This window comes from Leishmania martiniquensis, chromosome 20 (assembly GCF_017916325.1).
Source record: "Leishmania martiniquensis isolate LSCM1 chromosome 20, whole genome shotgun sequence".
NCBI lineage: Eukaryota > Euglenozoa > Kinetoplastea > Trypanosomatida > Trypanosomatidae > Leishmania > Leishmania martiniquensis.
The window spans coordinates 671,673-687,500 of NC_090155.1; the positions used below are offsets into that span (position 1 = coordinate 671,673).

Below are 15,828 nucleotides of genomic sequence, written 5' to 3' on the forward strand. Positions count from 1 at the left end.
GCAGCTGCAAGCGGGAGGCTGTGCCGCAGAGGAGCGCTCTGGACAGACGGGGAAGGGAGAAGAGCTCAGTCACGGCGGGCGGTAGCGACAGGATACGCTAAAGAGGGGCCACAATACGAGCTTTTGAGGTCCACGGACTCGTCGGGAGAGGGGTGGACACATGAACACAGCGCAGTCCACAGATGTCTGAGTAGAGATGCACGCGCACCCATCACGGAGAAAAATTCCTCCCCTCTCTGGCGCCTCAGTATATGCACAACTGGCGGTTGCACATGAGGGCGGCATTGTGCGCAGGTGCCGAGTGAGAATTTTTAGCAATGCTACCGATGGACCCCGGCAGACTTCTGCTACTTCAGTGCACCAACGCTTGCAGCACGCGCAATCGCTCACGCATACGCAGATAAGAAAAGCACACAGCGCGGAGGGAGGATGGACAACGCGCCACACAACCCGAGGGAAAAAAGGTGGTGACACTGAGACACTCGCGAGACCACTACCGTTCCCCCAGACCCCCCGAGGGCGTTCGGACCCAAATGGTCGCACACACACATACACACACGACTGCGGAGAAGCGGGAGAGCAGAGGATGAGGGAGAGAGGCCTCCGCGCTTGCACGCCGCTGCAGTTGAGGGATACCACAGCAGAGAAGCAGAGTGAGCGTCTAGAAGCTTTTCGGTGAAAGGGGAGGGGAGGGGGTCAAAGGGGCCAAGAGAGGCTGAGGCTGAGGCGGGGGAGCACAGCCGTACCGCGCTGTTGACCCCAACCGGCGCCAGAAACTAAAGAAGTTCCCTTGCAGCACAGAGGCGGGGCGTAGGCAGGAGTGGGAGCGAACGTAAGATCGGTGGAGGCATAGGAGGAAGGCTGAAACTCAGTGAAGCGGTCTCTGTTTCCTCTTCGAACGCATCTGCCCTCCCTCCCCCCATCACCACGACCACCACCGCGGGTGCGCCGGCACAATAGATGCGCATGCAGCCACGCATCCCCCGCCCCCGTGGCGCCACAGGCGAATCCGCGTGCTCAGAGACGATCCGCCTGTCGTGGTGCACGGGGGCCGTGCGCCCAGCACGCGCTTCCTGTCCCTGTCCCGTCTTCAGATGTGTGCTGCGCGATCGCTGCTAGACGGACCTGCGTCGGCTACACGCCGTCACTCAGGCGGGCCGCGCCCAGGGCCCTGCTCGAGCGCACGGGCAGTGGCGCCTGTGGTCCCGGTAGCAGGGCGGGTGGCCTGGGTGCATGCCGGATGAGCTCATGGTCGATGTCGGGCAGCCGCAGGTCAGGGCCCTCGGAGACCCCGCGCCCCGCCGGTCTGCCGGCCCTCGGCCCGAGTCGCCCCGGACCGTCGGCATTCGGCATCGCGGAGACACTTCACGTGAGGGTCGGGCGGACTCGGCGGTCGCCTCATACCGCTCGCCGCGCCCGCGCCTCATCAGCCCCATCCGGTCCGACGTGGCAGACGCCGCATCACTCGCGCGCTCGTGCACTTTGGGCCCGACGGGTCTGAGTCGCCGCGCGCCTTTCTCGCCTCTCACGCGTGCCCAGCGCACCTCTGAGCGCACTGCTCGGGCACGATACGCCATGCCGGCCGCGCTCGGCAGCGCTCGCGCAGGAACGTACAGGGGGCGGTTTCGGGACGCCGTTGCCGTCTGGGGTGCTCCCGGCCCTCCTCCGCCACCTCAGCGCATGCCGCGGCAGGTCGGGCGCTGCTCCACGTCTGCAGCGGCAGGGGTCCGCGCATAGACGTGCGCCTGCGCTCGCACAGCCCACCGTCTGGACCTGAGGGCACACAGCAAGGGGAGGCAGTGATAGACACCCGACGGGGGCGAGGCCGATGCAACGCAAGCCAGACGTCTGCGACCACATCGCTCCGTGGAAGGAGGTGCGCTCTGAGCGTCGAGCGAGCCGAGAATCTCGCATGGCATACCGGGCGCCGTCGTAGCCAAGGCAGGCGGGTCTGCATGTGCGGGTGGGTGGAGCGGGAGGCAAGGGGGGGGATGGAGTGCCGGATGTCGCGCTGACTGCTGCTGGTGCATCTTCACCAGCGGGCGGGAGTCTTACGCTCTCTTGCACTCGGGCATCCGCCGCTTTGTCGCCCTGCCGGTGTATGCAGAGCGCCATGCGACTGACCGGCATGCCTGCTCATGATCGAGGGGCACCGGAGGTGTGTGTGCAGGGGGATGTGAGGACGCTGCAGGGCTGCACTCGCCCGCCGAGGCTAGAAAGATGGGACTCTTTGATGCGTGCGTCGGAGAGAGGGCGGCGGCGCGTGAGGCATCCTCTCGAGGGCAGCTTCCAATCACATCAGTTCTTGGCCTCCAGAGCGGGCGATAGGCGACATCACCGGTGGGGGCGACGCCCCCAGAGGCTCTAGCGACGAGCCCCGCTAAGAAAGTTGGCCGCATCTGTGAGTGCCACCTTGCAGTTGTGCATGCGCGGTGATGCTGCGGCGGTCGGGGCCAGCGCGGCACTCCGAGGCTCGCATGCCTGCGCCTCACTGTCGCTGCGCGGCGCAGTTTCCCGTTTCTGCTGCGAGATTAGCGTGATTCGGGCCCCGCCGGCGCCGTGCCGTGCCGAGGCGTCTTTCACCGCCTGCGTACGCCGAGTGTCTGACAGGGAGCCGATCGAGCTCAAGCAGCCTCGCCCTGGCGGGGTCGTCGCTTCGTGCGCGCCCGCCTAAGAGGGTCGTCGCCGCAGAGCCAGGCCACACCACGGCTGCGACCTCGTCCTTCGCAGCACGAAGAGGGCTGTACACACCCCTACGCATGCCCTACGGAATGAGCGCGAAGATGCCACCGCTCCGCTCCCTTTCCGCCCGCTGCGCCAGCGTACCCAATGCATGAGAGACAAGGTACCTTACAGGCCCTGTGCGTGCGTGTATGAGCAAGGGCGAGGAGCGGCAGCAGCGACGAGCGTCTCGTGCAGGTCACAAGCCTCTGCGGCGCAGCGCCCGCCCAGAGCGGTCCGCTGGCACTGAGAGTCGGCAGCCGTGCCTGTGGGCAGGCTGCACGGCGCACAAGGATTTTCCACGCCGAATGGGTACGGACCGCCCTTCCTTGACGGTACCCACGCGCTGAGGTGACGGGGCGCATGTGGGGGTGGGGGGCGACGAGGAGCGCGTCGTCTCCGCATGTCTCCCCGCCATAGGATATGAATCGAGCTGCACAGCGCCGGACCTGCCACGAGTGCCTATCGCAGATTCCAAAGCAGCCGTAGAGGCGCGGTACAGCAGCGCGCCGGGTTCGTCAGCTGAGCACCACTCCGACCTCAAGCGTTGCCTGCCCCCGCTTCGCAGCTCGCCTCAGGCCTCTTTCCATCAGCTGCCCGTGGGGGCCGGGCGGGACCTGCTTAGGCCACATTGGCACTCTCCCTCTCATGCAGGCGGCACAAGCGCGCTCACCGTCGCCGGGGATGTGGAAACGATGACGAAAGTGAGAGGGAGGCGAAACGGCTCCTCGTCGAGGGCGGCCAATGACGGGCATCTGCTTGCCACACACGTTCGATTTTTCTTTGGGGCGCGGCGTGTGATCATCCATTCCACCGAGCGCAGGTCGTTCGCGCGCTCGCGGGGCGTGCGGCCGGAGCAGAACATCCCTTGGTTGAAGGAGGCTAAGCAATAGGGGGGGATGCACTGCACGCAAGGGAAGGGCTGAGGTCCGCTGCCGCAGCCGCTGCACAATGCACTGGTCCTGGCCCTGCTGGCGGCCGACGGAGGCCCCACTGAAAGGGAGCCAGCCGGCGCATGTTCATCGGTGCAGCAGACTGTTAACCCATCCGCTCGACTTGAGATCCGCTGTGGCCGTTGCCGCGACCACCGCTGTAGCGGCCACAATGAGGCCCGCCCAGAACATCACACGATGCACGCGCTCTGACTTAGCGGGGTTGCGCCATTCTCGCGGCAGGAAGTGCCAGAGCAGCCGCAGCGCCGCGTTACGCGTCCGCTGATTTGATAGGAAGCCGAGTCGCTTGACGTCGCCGTCGAGAAAGTTTTTCTCCTCCTCCTGTACTGTGCGCGAATACAGCGCGCTGTACTGCTCTGCCTGCTCCAGCAGCGCGTCGAGGGCATCTTTATCGATCTCGTCGAGCACCCGACCGGGCATCCGTGAGAGCTGGGCGTAGACGCGCGCCATGAGCATGACGCCATCGTCACTGGCCTCCGTAGCCCCCATGCTGACACCCATCTCCTCCTTGGCGCCGTGGATCCACTCAAAGATGGCCTCGCGCTGATTCATGACAAGGGCGGCAGTGAAGTAGATGACGGCTGAACCCTCCACATCCACGATGAAGTAGTCAAACAGCCGCGCCAACACTTGTAAATTGTCGACGCAGTGCACGTACCACGTAATCACCCAGGAAACGGCGTAGTGGGACTCCGGCCCCACCCCGCACCACTCCAGGGCAGCAGCTAAGGGAGGGTCTTCCTGCGCAATGACCGCGTGCGTGGCGTACAGCATTGCCTCAGAGTTCTTCAGCTGGCGCGCGCTGAATCGCTTCCAGCGAGTCACGAGAAGCTTCTCACATACCGATACCACCTCCTCCCGCTCCATGTACGGACTCAGCATGTACATCATAAAGCCCATGAGCTCGTGTAAGCCCTGGTAATAGAAGCGCTGTGGATTGTGCAGGAGTACGCGCAGGATCGTGTTCTTCAGCCGCCGCCGCTGCTCGGTGCGCTCCGCCGAGTGCGGGTACAAAGTCCATAGCGACCGCTCGATGTCTGCTTCCACCACGCGCGGCTGGCAGTTGTCCGGCAGGAGGTACCACGACACGGGCCACAGCACCTTCTCGGAGAAATCCTGCGCCGGCGTCACGCTGCGATCCGCTACGTCCTTTGCGAGCTCGAGAATGTGGCTTGTGTCGCTCTTGACGCGCCGCGAGAGCTGCGAGACGGCGCGCCGCCGCACCTGTGCGAGCACGAGAGGCATCTCGCTCCCAGCGCTGCCGCAGCCGTCAGCCGATTCCTCCGTCGCTTCTTCGGGGGGCGCTGACTGCGGCCGCTCCAGCGAGGGGTGTCGGTGGCGACCTGTTGATGCCGCCGTCGAGCTGAGCGCGAGCGCGGCGCCGGCGGACGGGGAGCTGCCCGGGCGTGGAGAGTCGCTGTTGACATCGTGGCCATCCTTGCGCTGCCACACTTCAAGGAACTGACTCGGACCGCATGCGCTGTTGAGCTCGCCATCTTCCGTGTCTGCTATTGGGCTGGTGAAGGATTCGAGGGAGTTCGTCGTGCGGGTGCCCTCTCTGCTATGATTGCTGCTGCGATGGCTCGTCTGCAAACGGGTCTCCTCTTTCACATGGCGGATGATGCCGTCACTGAGCTGTGGCACAGCGGCAACTCTCTTGCGCCCAACAACGACATCACGCCACACCATGGCGCGCAGTTGCCCGCATCGCTGCAGTCGTCCTGAGCGGCAAAGCATAGCGCAGTAGCCCATGTACTCTGCCTCTGTCTCCTCGAGGCGGCGGCGCTCGAGGCGGTCGATGAGAAGCTCCTCGTCCCTCCAGGATGAGGAGGAGGTGACAGCAGAGGTGGTGGTGGTGGAGGTGGACATGGTGGCTGCATGAGGCATTGGCGTCCCTGCGCAGCCACGTGGCGGCGTGCACTGTAGGGCGGGGGGTGGGGAGCAAGGCGCTCTTTGTGCGCCTGCAGGGAGGACCTAAATAGAATCAATGGGAGATGGCGTATGTGTGTGTGTGTGTGGAAGGGGGAGGGGGGAGGGGTCTCGCTCAGGCGTGCGCCCTTCCTCCCGTACACGAGTGCGTATGAAGGGCCTGTATAGGTAAGAGTGTCGGGGGGGGGTAAGGGGGAAGGCAGCCGCACTTGAGCCCTCCCCGAGCAATTCGTATCAGCGAACAGACGGCGTGGACAGAGAGCGGAGAAGATATGGAGGGAGAAAGTGGGGTGCCATCGGGGGTGGTGGTGGAAGGGAGGGGGGAGTGCATCTCTGAAAGAGTGGACCTCAATCGATGTGGCTGAGGGAGAGACGCGTCGAGCTTCTGCTTGTGTGTGCCGGGGGCAAGGGGGGGTGGAAGAGGGCTCAAGTACGCCCTCGTGCACTGCTAACGGCAACCTCAGCGAAAGCGAGCAGAGGAAACGGTATGCGCCGGAGACCAGCGCTCTCGACGGCGTCTGCGACGACAAGCCGGCACAGTTGGCGGAGAGGAAAGGGGAAGGAGAGGGAGAGAAAGAGGGACGCCGCACGCACACCAAAAAGAGGAGGAGCACGAGGGAAGATGAGCTCGCCAGCGCACACACGCCCAGGCAGACGCATAGGGCTCAGACAAGGAGAGAGTGAACACCCGTGCGACAGTTCGTGGTCTAGATGAAGAGGAGGACCGGAGGCAAGCGGTGGCTCCGCGTCAGCAACAACGACACGCCCCCCCCATCTCTCTCTTCTCCCGCCAACAGCGACAAGCGGCGAAAGAAGAGCTCGACGGAAAGGGTACACACACACACACACACAAACACACACAATTACGCTGTGATCGCTGTGCCAGTGGGCATGTGCGACTTCACCTGCCATTGCTGCATTGATGAAGAGGATATGTGTGTGTGTGTGGGGGGAGATGCTCGACTACTCCGAAATCGTCTTCGCCTCCATACCCTTTGGAGGCTGCGCCTCCACCTTCTTTTTCTTCACATCATCCCAGTTGGTGGAGAGCACTGTGCCGCCGCTCTCCGTGAAGGACTTAATCATCGCGCGGCGCTGCTCGTCGGAGCCGTCACCGTAGATTTGTTGGAACAGCTTGTTGAGGGCTGCCTCTCCTTCCGGCTTCGCGTCCTCCTCGAGCTCCAGCTTCAGCGCGCTCCAGTCCTTTCCCTTGCTGTTTGGGTACTTGAGGTCCTTGGCCGCTGCAGGCAACACGCTCTCCAGCGTGCCAGAGGACGGGGCGACCACGGCACCCTCCGCGCCAGCCATCCGCTCCAGCGTCGGCCACTGGTACGGCTGGGCCTTTACCACGGACACCTCCACCTTCATGGGACGCACCGAGATGGACGCGGCATCGCCCGTCAGCTCCGCGAAGAGCGGGTCGTAGTTGCAGCTGTACTCACGTCCGTTGTCATCAAGGCGAATGGCCACCTCAAGCGACGTGGTGGTCTTCGTCACGGTGACATCGTCCACCGTGCGCTCCTTTACGTAGAAGGTGAAGTGGATTTGCTCAGCGGACTGGTACCACTCCATCCGCACCTGTCCGGTGAAGGGCACCGTCGGCATCTTCGTGGGTGCGTGCGTGGATCTGCGCAACAGATGAAGCGCACCTGCAAGAGCAGCACTGACGTGCACGGCAGAATATCGCAGAGAGCCGATCGCCCGACGAAATTGACGGTCAGCGAAGCAACAGCGGCGACGCTGAGATGCGCGAAAGAGAGAAAGGAAGAGGGAGAGAGGGAGTGGGTGAGCGGTTCGCCGTTGTATGAGGCGCCACCGCCGCTTCTGTAAGCCACATCAGCGAACGAACACATGTGGTCAACGAGACAAGACGCGAAGGATGAAGGGAGTGGATTGTGTGAAGAGGAGACGAGCAAGGGCATCGTCGGTGGGGTACACAAGGCACTGAGGCGCAGACCGAGAGCGCGTAGATCCATTAGAGTGTTGGGAAGACAATCCACCTTCTCTCTCTCCCCCTCTTCGACTTGACCACCTTGACAGCCGTAGGCGGCTTGCAGAAGAGGGGAGAGTACGGCGCGCACAGTCCACTCCCCCTCGATGCGCGCGTTCGCTTTTTTGGCGCTCCTTCGAATACCGCTTTCGTCCGTTTCCCGTAAAATCACAGAAAAAATGCACAAAAACAAAAAGTGAAATGAGAGCGGTCTTGCTGCGGGGCGCCGTGCAGCGCCGTGGCGATGGCCGCGGGGATGAAGCGGCTACGCGTGTGATCGTGCGCGCGTGCGGGTCTGTGTTAAGCACGTGTGCCTCCCTGAGGAACCGGCCGCTGCACATCTCGGAAAAGGGTACGCGGGGAAGGGGCGCCAGAGGGTGGGGCGCTGCCGGCGAAGCAGAGGCGACGACGGGAGAGGGAGAGGATGAGGGTGCGGCAGCGGCAGGGACACACGACAAGAAAGGTGCAGGAGCTGCTGCGCTCCCCTACGCCAGCCCCTTCGCCATCTGCTAAGCTCTCAGTGTCACCCCACCCACTCACTACGACGCTGAAGTGCCAGCGAGAGGGTCGGAGAGTCACTGCACCTAAGCAACCAGAGCACGCTACTGGGCTCGTCATGACATCGAAAGCAAAGGCGGAAGGGAAGTCCATCCCGCTTAGTTCTTGGCGAACTTCTTGCCCATCTTGTCGGCAGAGCTCTTCGACACCACCTCCAACACGTTGTAACGGATCGTCTTGCTGAGCGGGCGGCACTGGCCAACGATCACCTCATCACCTTGCTTGGGGTCGAAGGCCGGGCTGCAGTGCACGGCCAGAGACTTGTGACGCTTCTGGTAACGCTGGTACTTCTTGATGAAATGCAGGTAGTTGCGGCGGATGATGATGGTGCGCTCCATCTTGGTGGAGTGCACAATGCCGCGCAGGATGCGACCGCGGATGACCACGTTGCTCGTGAAGGGGCACTTGCGATCGATGTACTTGCCGTTCAGCGCCTTGGCCGGCGTCTTGAAGCCCAGACCGACCTTCTTGGAGTAGCGGATGTGGCCAGACTTGTTGACGTGCTTGCGGCTCGGGCGGTGCATGTTTTCATTCACCGCCGTCTGGCGCTGGTACGCCTTCTGGTGCTGAATGGTGGCATCCACCTGATGCGCGCTGTAGTATTGCGGGGCTGCGGGCATGACTCTACGCGTTGACCGAGTAAAACCTTCTCTGCGCCGCATGCGTGCGTTTGCGCGTGAAGGCGAATGGGTAAACAGCGATGATGGCAGGGGGAAAGGCGTCCCCAATGCAGAGGGGAGATGGTGGGACGAGGACAGTGAAAGCAGGGGGGGGTGACATGAGGAGCGCGGATGGCGCGGGCGTGCTTACGGAAAGGGGCAGGGAGATCACTGCGGGGGGGGGGGGGGTCGTGGCCGTGGCGGCGAGGGCTCGGCCGCAACACCGGCAGCAGCAAAGGGAGAAGGAGGGGCTGCCGCGGATGAGACTGGACTCCGAGTGCGAGCGGGGGAGGGACGCGTCTTGACGACGAAGGGAAATGATGAGCAATGGCCAAGTGGAGGTCTAACGGAGAGCAAAGGAAAAGGGCGTCGAGAAGGGAAGAGGGGGCCATCCGCACACTAACGGCGGATGGCCACACAAAGCAGGGAGACGTCCACAGCGTCAACGCAGAGAGGGAGAGGCGCACGGATCCGCTGCAGGGCGCGGACCGTTGGGAGAGGCAAGGCAAAGGAAACAGCAAATAGTTCGCACTTAAACAGAGAGCACACCGCCTCCGAACGTCAGTACCCTTTCTCTTCCATCACCCTCTCCGCCGATATCTCTGCCCTCTCACAGCCATCGACACAGCGAGTGCGTCGCGGCGATGAATGGGCCGCTGCGGAGGCGGGCGAGGAAGGGAGGGAGGAGGGCAACGTGCGCACAGTGAAGAAACGGAGAAACCCGCACGCACATATCGGTGCCGGTGTGCGCCAAACTAACAAGCGCTCTCATCTAAGTCTACCAGAGCGCGCCGCGCACGCGCTACTCGTACATGAGCGAGGTCCCCTGACTGGGGCTTGGTGCAATGCGTCTACGGGGCATGTTGACAGGAACAGACATGGCGCCGCTCGGTGGAGGGGACCCGGTTGCCATAGCTCCTGGTGGCATCACCTCGCAGGCCGGAGGGTCGACGGCCATTTGATCCCCAACTTTGTAAGGAGAGGACGGCATCGCAGCCGGTTGCACAGGCGCTACCATTACGCCTGCCCCAAACAGCTGCGGCGGTGGCAAATTCGGGCCCGACACTGCACCGAGCGTCCCTGGCGCGGCGGGGTATGCGGCACCGTAGAGGTACGGGTACATGGCCTCAGTCGTCCCCGGGACACTCGGCGGCACGACAAGAGTGCTCTCCCCCTTCTTGTAGTCGGCGTTGTTGAGTAGGTGCAGACGGGCATTCGCTTTCTTCGCCTCGTCAACGAGTGTGCGCACCTGTTCTTGCTCTGCGCGGCGACGGCGCAGCCACGCTTTGTACTCATCGATCTCCTGAGGTGTCATCACCCCGTACTTGGGTAGTGCGTTGTTGAGGTACAAAACGATGCCGACCGCGTACGTCAAGAAACCCACGCCAGCGAACACCCAGAGGTTGGCGGCGCTAATGAAAGGTAGGTAGGAGTCGGCATTGACTCCACAGAAGCGCAGGTAGTCTCGCAGCAGACGAGCTGGCTGCTCTGCCGCCGCCGCGATTTGCATGACGTAGGCGAGCAGCAGCAGCTCCGTGGCGGAGATGATGTCCTTCCAGAAATAAAAATTGCGGTACTTGATGACAAACACATTCGCCTCGACCAGCATGCGATTCACGCCACCAACGGCGAGGGTCACGGCACAGATGAAGATGGCGAGCCGCATTTGAATTGTCTGATCCACAAAGACATCGTTCACAGAGCGTTGCGTGAAAATCATTTGGACCGAGTCGAAGGCGTAAATTCTGCGCACCGTGCTGAATGAGCACTCGCGTGTCTTGAACACGAGAGCCGGCTTGAGTTCAAAGTTGTTCTGGACGATGATGGAGCGCGTGAAAGTGCGACTAGCACCTATCGTCGTGGTGACGGTGTGGATGAGAAACGTGATCAGCTGCACAGCTGAGCAGAGATCGTAGAAGGGAACAATGCTCTTCTCGATCGACAGCCGTCCCTTCTTGGGCCGCTGTTGAAGGTCGCTTACAAGCTGCATGGATGCCTTCTCTGGCCTCGCGATGGGCGGGCACAAGTGTGGTGTGTAGAGGTGGTTGGGTGAAGGGAGAGGGGAGTAGGCGAGCTGCGCCTGCCACCCTCTCTCCTCGACGAATAGGCAACGAAGAGGGTGAGAAAAGAGGGATGAGTTCGGGGGAGAGTGGCGCATGTGGAAGGCCGCGCCTCTTCCGCCAAAGGCACGCACGCTGGTCTCCGTGCGCTGCCTCTTTTTCTCTGCTCAAGGCCTCCCCCACTCCCCAAAGAGATCCCCGCGGAGATTATACCTCTGCATGGCAGAAGGGCGGCGATATGTGTATGCACGTGTGTAAGTGTGTGTGTGGGGGGGGGCGGGGCGAGAGGGTAGCGGTAGAGCACCGAATGCGGCGGTCGGGCCCTCCTACCATGATGACTGCCGATACGGGATGCCGCTTATCTGCGTCTGTTAGTGTACACGCACACAGGCATGACGACAGGAAGGAGAGGAGGGAGTGACGACGCACACAACACCACTGACGAGATTCGCGCGTGGCGACTCACTTTGGTCCATCGCGTGCTGTTACCGTAAGCTGACTTCCCACACATATATATATATATGGGCATGTGCTCGTGCGCTGCAGCACTGGCCTCTGCGCATCGTGCTCGCACCACTTGCGCAGCATCGATGGCGCACTCGATCGACAGAACAGCATTAGGCCCACCAGCACCGACACCAAACAGCGGTTAGACTTTAATCGACAGTCGCCAAACACGGGCAAAGTGGCGTCTATGCGTGTACATAGACGACACTTACGTGCGCAGTGCAGCTTACACACACGCCAACCCATTAGAAACCGGCAACGTACGCGGGGTGGTGATGCCGCTGCGGGCCTGCAGAGCCCTTAGAGTGCTCTTGCGCTTCTCAGTTCCTGAAGACGAGGTCGAGCGGATCGGCGCTCGGTGCCGGATGCAGCGCCTTGTGCCTATCAGACTTCTCCTTGATCACCTCATTGGCCTGCTGCTTCTCGAGGCGACGCAGCTTGCGATCGCGGCGCTGCTCCGTTGGTGGCCGCGCCGTCGCGCTCTTCCACAACACACTTCCCTTGCAGCACCCGTTGAAGATTCCCACCGGTTCCAAGGTGAAGCGAGGCCCGATCTCCAACAGCGCCAGAGGGCCGGTCGGCACAATTTGATAGTTGCGCACCCAAATATGGCCGTCGAGCCACAGGAAAGACATGATGCGGTCCACAAACGGCATCGACTTTGGGTGGTAGCGCGGCGTGTTGAAGGCCATGTGCAGCAGCGACTTGGCCACACGCAAGTGCGGGTGGAGCTCGAAGTCGCGGTCGAAGTGTAGCAGCGGACGACTGTACTTGAGGCAGTTGCCCGCCATGCGAATCTCATCCGCTGTGTGTATGTTACTGATCTGCAGCTTGATACTTGGGCCGCTGGGAGCCTGCCCGATCCACAGGTAACTGACGTCGTTGCGATGCGGCTCGACAAACATGACGCTATTGCATTGATGCAGTCCGCACAGCTCGATGAGGTCATCGCCAAGCGTGTTGGTGCGCCCAATCTTCGGGTGCTCGCGGGAGTGCGGCATGAGGCCGCGCAGGTCGAGGAGCAGATGTCGGTCCTTGCTCGTCATACTACGGGTACCAAGCACGAGGATTTTCTGCCGGTTCGTCATCTTCTTTGTTGTCTGCGCGCGCCGAACGTGAAGCTGGCCGACCATCTCTTCCTGGTGATTCGATGTCGCCTCGGTGACATCCTCCTCGCACGCCGGGGATTCCGTCTGGGGCTGTGCGACCTTTGTCTCCGGCGCCTCTGCTGCGTGTGCAGAGCGAGCGCGCTTCTTGCCGGCGCCCGCCATGCTGACTGCGTGAAAAGGGAGGGTCGTGAGAGACAGCCGTGAGAAGGCGGCTGGTGTGGCAATCGAAGAAGCGCGCAGTTGTTTCGCTACCGTTGTGTGTGTGGGCGCGTGCTGTGCTGAGTGTATTGCGTATGGGTGCGCGTGTTCAAAGATGGGGAAGTGCGGCTGCTGCGGTGAGGCAAGCCGCAGCCGTGAGACGCGGCGGTGCCAATACAAAGGACAGTGGAAGGTGTGTGTGTGTGTGGGGGGTGAGAGAGAGGCATGTGACCTTTGATTGAGCTCGCGACAGATGCCATGGGTAAGGAAATACAACAGGACGCGGCTGTGCGCCTTTGGGTGGCTGCGTCCCCTGTTTCGACGCACACAAAGACGGACCGAGACACTGCTGTAACTGAAGAGCTCGCTGGCGGATGGACAGCAAAGATAGAGGAGCAGGCCATGCAGTTCGTTGACACACATGTGAGCTATTCTTTGGCTGTGTTGGTGCCCTGAAGTGTTTCAGTGATGCGGCGAAGATGGCGGTGAACGAATAAAACGGTAAGGGAAGGGGAGGCGAAGCAGCGCCACACACAAACACAGTGAGACGAAGAGACGGAGAGGAAAGGCGTCAATGTGCGCCGAACGGCGGATCTACGGAATGCGGAGCGAAAACGTGAAATCTAACGAGATGAGAATAAGCGGGCCCGCGGGCGAAGCAACGATGGCCACCACGACACGCAGTCGTGCGCGCTACGCGGACGCGTTCAGGAGGCACCGGCGCCGAGGGGAAAAGGATATGGCTGACATGCCAGACAGTCCCATGCACGCACATTGCCTTAACTGTTGCCGAGAGAAGAGCGTGCAGCGAAAGATTGACCGAATCGCCGCCTATGACGCATCAGTCCCGTTGCCACCCTCCCGCGCAGCCTCCACGCAACAGTTCACGCCATAGAGGACAGTGGCCATGCCGGTCAGGTACTGCAGCTTGCAGGCGCGCCGCGCCACTGCCAGACACTCTCCGACGGTTATCCCTTCGCCGTCTTCTGCCGTCTGAGTGGCCACTTGAAGAAATCGACAGGTGAGGCGGTCGATGTCGGCGTCCGTGACGTCCCACAAGCAGCCAAGCACGCACGACACACCGGCGCTGAGGTATGCGAAGGGCAAGCCAAAGCAGTCGTATAGCGCGCTGCCCTGCATGCGAGCAGAGCTGCAGCCCATTAGCAACACCAACACCGGGGGCGTGCCGGCTGCAGAGGGAATCCAGTCATACAAGGCACTGCGAGGGACCAAGTGCTCTCCACCCTTGTGCCCCGCGTACACGAACGCATCGATGCGGTTGCTCGCCGCCCCGCACCGGGAAAGGAGTCGACGCATCAGTGGCGAAGCAACTGTGCCTCCGCCATCCCGTGCCGCCACAGCTGCCGCCTGAAGTGTTTCCCCGTAAGCCAATTCCCAATCCGGGTGCTGCGCGATGAGATCCGTCAGGCTGGAGGGGCCGCGATGCAGCGACTCGTCATCGCGGTAGACAAACAAGCGCCGCAGGGATACCGTCGACGCACCGGGGCTCCAGCGCCTGAGGTATTCCAGGGACGGCATGCGAGAGATGCTGCGCTCTTGGCACACCTCCAGAGCCTCCCAAGGCAGCGCGTGCAGCTCACCGTCCAGAACGAGATACACATGCTCGCGCGACACAAGGAGAAGATCAGCATGGTGGTGATGGCATTCCCCCTCATTGCCCAGAGCGGTGGTGACGGCCTCTTGCGTGAGCTCGTGGTAATATGCTTCCAGCACTGCCGGCACGATTTCTTCAACAACGCACTGCACCGACTTATCCTCCAACAGCTCCAGCCAACATTCGCCCACGTGCGCCGGCGCGCTGGCGAGCGCACTCGACAGCGATGACTCCACCACTGCTGCCGCTGATGGTGCAGCGGCGGCAGTAAGTTGTCCCAGTGCCACGACAGCCTCGAGCAGCGTCCTCTGCGCACGCATCACTGTCTGCGTACAGCACGCGCAGCTACGTGCGTTGCGTGGGCCATACCAGCACGTCGTCCGCTCACGAGACGGTGACGTTACTTTCCACAAGTACGGAGCCGCCACCAAAACCTGCAGCGTGACGCTCTGGATGGAGGCAGCAGGAGGGAGGCGATGGGCGCCGCGGAGTTTCGCACACTCGGAAGAGAAGCGCGCCGCCAACGCCTGCAGCTGGCCGCCGAGGGAGGGACTTGTGTGACCCATCAGCAGCATGTGCGCTGCACCGAGGGCGTCTTGCATCGTCGCTGCTACCCGGCCGATACGGCGGTCAAGCTCGAATCGTTCACTCCACCACACCTCCTTGCGCTGCCGCTGTTGCTGAGAGTCCACTTCGGTGGGCGTCGCTGCACAGTCGTCCACTCGCTGCAACTCGCAAGTCGTGCTTGTGGCCAGCTCTCGTCGGCCTTGGCTGTCGAGGAGCCGACCCGGCTCCCCCACTGTGCCTGCGACGCCCTGTAGCAGCTGCGCTCGGTTTCGATGCATGACATCTGCCATCTCAACTGCGCAGGACCGCAGTGCTCCACCCACAGAACAGCGTGCCGTTAGGCCAGACAGCCGATGGCTCTGTGTGCGCTGCTTCCCTGCAGAGGTCGTGGCGCTGAACTGAGTGCGTCGGAGCCAAAGCTGCCCCTCTCCACTCTGCGAACCGGCGTGGACATAGCAGAGCTCTACAACGGTGCCCTGGGTGACAGCGGTGTTGTCAGGCATAATCTGGCCTGAGGCAGAGGCGCCAACGCTCTCTGCTCTACTGTCGCTGACGCTGCGGACGCAGAAACCTTGGAGACGCCTCCGAGCGCCCCATGCAAGACCAGCGGTGCTCTCCCGTGGCCAGCCGATGTTTCTTTCGCCGTCCTCATCGTCGCGATTGGAAAGCTCTGGGTTCGCACGCTCGAGAGTCGCCTTCAAGCGCCGCCATCCTGCCAAGGCGGCTCCGTAGGGGCTGGCTGGCGCGGCGCAGTCCGCCGCGCAGAGGTGCGTGGTTGTGAGCACGGCGGCCAGGCGGTGCATCAGTCGCAGCAATACTTCGAGTTGGGTCGGGCAGGGGCAACGCGGAAGGAGGCGCCCCAGCAGCGTCACGTAGAAGCGCGCCAGCGGGGCATCGCGGGCTTGCAGCAGTGCATCAGCCAGGCGCGCGAGCCCGCTGAGAATAAACAATGGCGCGAACGA

General features: G+C 62.4%; 6 protein-coding genes across 6 annotated transcripts in view; all 6 read right to left on the reverse strand.

The window, feature by feature from the left end:
• Window positions 1–3,740: 3,740 nt before the first annotated feature.
• Window positions 3,741–5,561, reverse strand: LSCM1_06494 (uncharacterized protein; the record flags this gene model as incomplete). The annotated part of the gene is made up of 1 exon (XM_067323918.1): window positions 3,741–5,561. The coding sequence occupies one exon, from the start codon at window positions 5,559–5,561 to the stop codon at window positions 3,741–3,743; it is 1,821 nt and encodes a 606-aa protein (XP_067179232.1).
• A 1,005-nt stretch (window positions 5,562–6,566) lies between these two features.
• LSCM1_06495 (uncharacterized protein) lies at window positions 6,567–7,208 on the reverse strand (the record flags this gene model as incomplete). Its single annotated transcript, XM_067323919.1, has 1 exon — window positions 6,567–7,208. One exon carries the CDS (start codon window positions 7,206–7,208, stop codon window positions 6,567–6,569), a length of 642 nt encoding a protein of 213 aa, XP_067179233.1.
• Window positions 7,209–8,249: 1,041 nt separating this feature from the next.
• LSCM1_06496 (uncharacterized protein) lies at window positions 8,250–8,771 on the reverse strand (the record flags this gene model as incomplete). Its single annotated transcript, XM_067323920.1, has 1 exon — window positions 8,250–8,771. One exon carries the CDS (start codon window positions 8,769–8,771, stop codon window positions 8,250–8,252), a length of 522 nt encoding a protein of 173 aa, XP_067179234.1.
• An 841-nt stretch (window positions 8,772–9,612) lies between these two features.
• LSCM1_06497 (uncharacterized protein) lies at window positions 9,613–10,800 on the reverse strand (the record flags this gene model as incomplete). Its single annotated transcript, XM_067323921.1, has 1 exon — window positions 9,613–10,800. One exon carries the CDS (start codon window positions 10,798–10,800, stop codon window positions 9,613–9,615), a length of 1,188 nt encoding a protein of 395 aa, XP_067179235.1.
• An 897-nt stretch (window positions 10,801–11,697) lies between these two features.
• LSCM1_06498 (uncharacterized protein) lies at window positions 11,698–12,648 on the reverse strand (the record flags this gene model as incomplete). Its single annotated transcript, XM_067323922.1, has 1 exon — window positions 11,698–12,648. One exon carries the CDS (start codon window positions 12,646–12,648, stop codon window positions 11,698–11,700), a length of 951 nt encoding a protein of 316 aa, XP_067179236.1.
• An 867-nt stretch (window positions 12,649–13,515) lies between these two features.
• Window positions 13,516–15,828, reverse strand: part of LSCM1_06499 (uncharacterized protein) — a gene marked incomplete at both ends in the record, with an annotated part of 3,861 nt that continues 1,548 nt past the window's right edge. Inside the window, one exon of the mRNA XM_067323923.1 lies at window positions 13,516–15,828. This exon is cut by the window's right edge and continues 1,548 nt beyond it. Coding sequence (XP_067179237.1) covers window positions 13,516–15,828 — 2,313 coding nt within the window.